Source organism: Pygoscelis adeliae, unplaced genomic scaffold, assembly GCF_000699105.1.
Source record: "Pygoscelis adeliae isolate BGI_AS28 unplaced genomic scaffold, ASM69910v1 Scaffold357, whole genome shotgun sequence".
NCBI lineage: Eukaryota > Metazoa > Chordata > Aves > Sphenisciformes > Spheniscidae > Pygoscelis > Pygoscelis adeliae.
In genome coordinates, this window is record NW_008825159.1 from 43927 (window position 1) to 47089 (window position 3163).

The following is a 3163-nucleotide window of genomic DNA, read 5'->3' on the forward strand; positions in this document are numbered from 1 at the left end:
GACACCGCGCTGTAGCTGGGGGGGTAGGGGGGGTCTGCGAAGCTTGGCGCCGGCTATAATTCAGGTCCCCACCTTCTCCGCCCTGCCCCTGGGGTGCTGCTGCAAGGAAAACGCTTGGGAAAGCAGCTGGAATAGCCGTAACTGGTTCAATCTCTTTTCCAGCTGTTCCTGTATAACCATATCGGCCAGAATGGCATCGGCACATCAATAGGTAAGGAGCTCCTCGGTGCAGCCGGCTGCCGTCACCAAAGGGGCGATGGGAGATGCTGCGGACTCACCTGCCTTTATTTCTTCTCCTGAGCCGGGCTCCCGGTCCGGGATTTGGGGGAGGGTGGTGCTGGATGAGGGTTCGCTGCCTGTTGGGTGGGATCTCTGGGAGAAAACGGAGATGATGCGCGGGACAGTGATTGTCCGCACACGGGCCGGGGACGATGGACCCGACGTCCTGCTGCTCCCTGCACTTAAAGATTTAATCTCTTCCCGGGTACCTCCGCGGCCGTCTCGTTCCTCGTAGCGATGCTGATCGTCTGCGGCGCTCTGGTTAACGGGCCCTACGCTCTCATCACGACAGCGGTTTCGGCAGATTTGGTAAGGGGCGCACCTCAGACCCCACCGCGCTGCACTTGCACACCCAAAGGCGGCTCCCTCTTTCCCCGAGGGATATTTGCCGGGATTTTTGCCTTTTAGCTTCGTTTTCCAACGCCTCTGAAGCCCAGCGGAGAAGGGCAGGGCTGTCACATCTCGTGCTGCGGTCCGCACCCTCCCTTAAACACGGCTTTTTTTCCTACTGCTTTTTTCACCTTGGCCACGTGACTGCCTCGGCCCTGCTGCACGTCCCTCTAAGCACAGTCAGAGTGGAAAAATTTGCTGGGACATCACCTGGGATTGCTGGCCCGCTGTTGGCGATCCCCGTTTGCTGTGGCTTGGCTGCAGGCAGCGTCCGAGTTCGGTCTTCCCGTCCACGGTGTTGTGGTTTAACCCCGGACAGCAACTCAGCACCACCCAGCCCCTCGCTCGCTCCCCCCCGGTGGGATGGGGGAGAGAGTCGGAAGGGTACAAGTGAGAAAACTCGTGGGCTGAGATAAAGGCAGTTTAACAGGGAAAGCAAAAGCCGCGCACGCAAGCAAAGCAAAACAAGGAATTCATTTCCTACTTCCCATGGTCAGGCAGGTGTTCAGCCATCTCCAGGAAAGCAGGGCTCCATCACGCGTAACGGTTACTTGGGAAGACAAACGCCATCACTCCGAACATCCCCCCCCTTCCTTCTTCTTCCCCCAGCTTTTATTCGCTGAGCATGACGCCATATGGTGTGGGATATCCCTTGGGTCAGTTGGGGTCAGCTGTCCCGGCCGTGTGCCCTCCCAACTCCTTGTGCCCCCCCCGAGCCTGCTCGCTGGTGGGGTGGGGTGAGGGGCAGAAAAGGCCTTGGCTCTCTGTCAGCACTGCTCAGCAATAGCTAAAACATCCCTGAGTTATCAGCACTGCTTCCAGCACCAATCCCAAACACAGCCCCAGACCAGCTACTGGGAAGAAAATTAACTCTACCCCAGCCAAAACCAGCACACGCGGCATGGAAATTGCTGCCCGGGGTGTGAGCGGCCTCACGCTAGGACTTGCCAGCTGCAGACCCCGAAGCCGCTTTTCCTCCTCATGTTTTGCTCCTCCGTCCCTACAGGGAACCCACGAGTCTCTCAAAGGAAACGCCAAAGCCCTTTCTACCGTCACGGCCATCATCGATGGCACGGGATCCATAGGTACGTACGGCTGGGGGATGCCGAGCGCCCATTTCCCCCGGGCGCTGCAGTGGGGGTCCCGATCCCCTCTCCCCCGTGCACGGGGCACCTCCTAATGTGCCTCATGCGCCCTCGCAGGTGCCGCGCTAGGGCCGCTGCTCGCAGGGCTCATCTCCCCCACGGGCTGGAATAACGTCTTCTACATGTTGATAGCAGCCGACGTCTTGGCTTGCCTGGTAGGTCCCTCCCTGGCAGGAGTCATTTTGCTACCCTGGCTATCCAACAGCTCCCTTTTAGCCACCCACTTGCCGGCAGAGGGCAGGGACGGTCCTCGGGAGACAGCTGGGCACAGGGCGAATTGCAAAGCCCCGTATCGACCCCAAACCTTTGCCTCCATCCACTCGGCTTTTCCCAACGACCTCCTTCACGCACGGTTTTAGTTCACGCGATCTTCCTTAGGAAGAGCCTTAAAATTTATCTCCTGGCGATGGAAACGCTCCTGCCGAGGCTGGCGGCTGCAGAGCCGTCGGCCCCGTGGTGATCCTCCACTTTTCCTCTTGCAGCTCCTCGCTCGGGTGGTGGTCAAAGAGGTCCGCGGGTGGTGCGGCTGCATAGCGAGGAAGAGAGGGTACGTACGTACCGCCCCAGGGCGGCCTCCAGTCCCACAATGCCAAAACACGGTGTCAGCGCCGCTCCGGAAAGACGTTTGTTATCCCTTGCTGTCACTGCTGCATCTCCACGCGGGCATCGCGTCGGGTTTCGCGAGGCCGTCTGCCCGGTGTCTCGCTCCTGTGGGCACAAAGAGACATTTCCACCTCGAGCCAGGGCAGCACCCCGGGGGATTTTAGCCATCCGCGCCTCGCGAAACTCTCTCGGTGCTAAACACGCCGTCCTTGTATCTTTGTAGCTCTAGTGTGCAGCTAACAGAGTCAGTGCTGGATGGGAAGTAGCTCGGTGTGAGTATCTCCGCTTGAGCCCCAAGGATTAAATGCAAACGCAAGCCTGATTCACCCTGATTTCGAGTTTTGCTTGGCAGGCTCAGCCTAGAAACAGCCACTCCACTGATAAAATTTGAGGGCCGAGATCAAGATTTGGGAATCAAAGGATCAAATCGCAATGGCCGGGGAAGAGAGAGCGGACGGGCGGGTGGGCAGTGCATCCTTGTCTCTGGCTGACTTACGAGATGTTAGCCCAGATGCCCGATTGATTGGCATCGATTAATGCACTTGAAACGGCCAAATTTATAGGCTGACTTGCCCACTCGTGCTAATGAGCTTGATTACACAGAGTGCGGGCTCGCTAATCAAATCTGTGGCCAAATCACCGCGGCAAGGGTGTAAATAATCTCCAAATCAGCACCGGCCCGTCTCCGATTGCCACCAAAGCCCCCCCCCCACCCCCCCCCCCCCCCACGCGCCAGGAGGGGAGGC

The 3163-nt window shown here is 58.7% G+C and overlaps 1 protein-coding gene across 1 annotated transcript in view; it reads left to right on the forward strand.

Moving 5' to 3' along the window:
• Positions 1-2683, forward strand: part of SLC37A2 (solute carrier family 37 (glucose-6-phosphate transporter), member 2) — an 11112-nt gene extending 8429 nt beyond the window's left edge. Inside the window, exons 12-17 of the mRNA XM_009328670.1 lie at positions 163-211; positions 515-588; positions 1676-1754; positions 1872-2048; positions 2265-2361; positions 2641-2683. Of these exons, the coding sequence (XP_009326945.1) occupies positions 163-211; positions 515-588; positions 1676-1754; positions 1872-2048; positions 2265-2361; positions 2641-2683 (519 nt within the window). The remainder of the gene's footprint in view (positions 1-162; positions 212-514; positions 589-1675; positions 1755-1871; positions 2049-2264; positions 2362-2640) is intronic.
• The last annotated feature ends 480 nt before the right edge of the window (positions 2684-3163 follow it).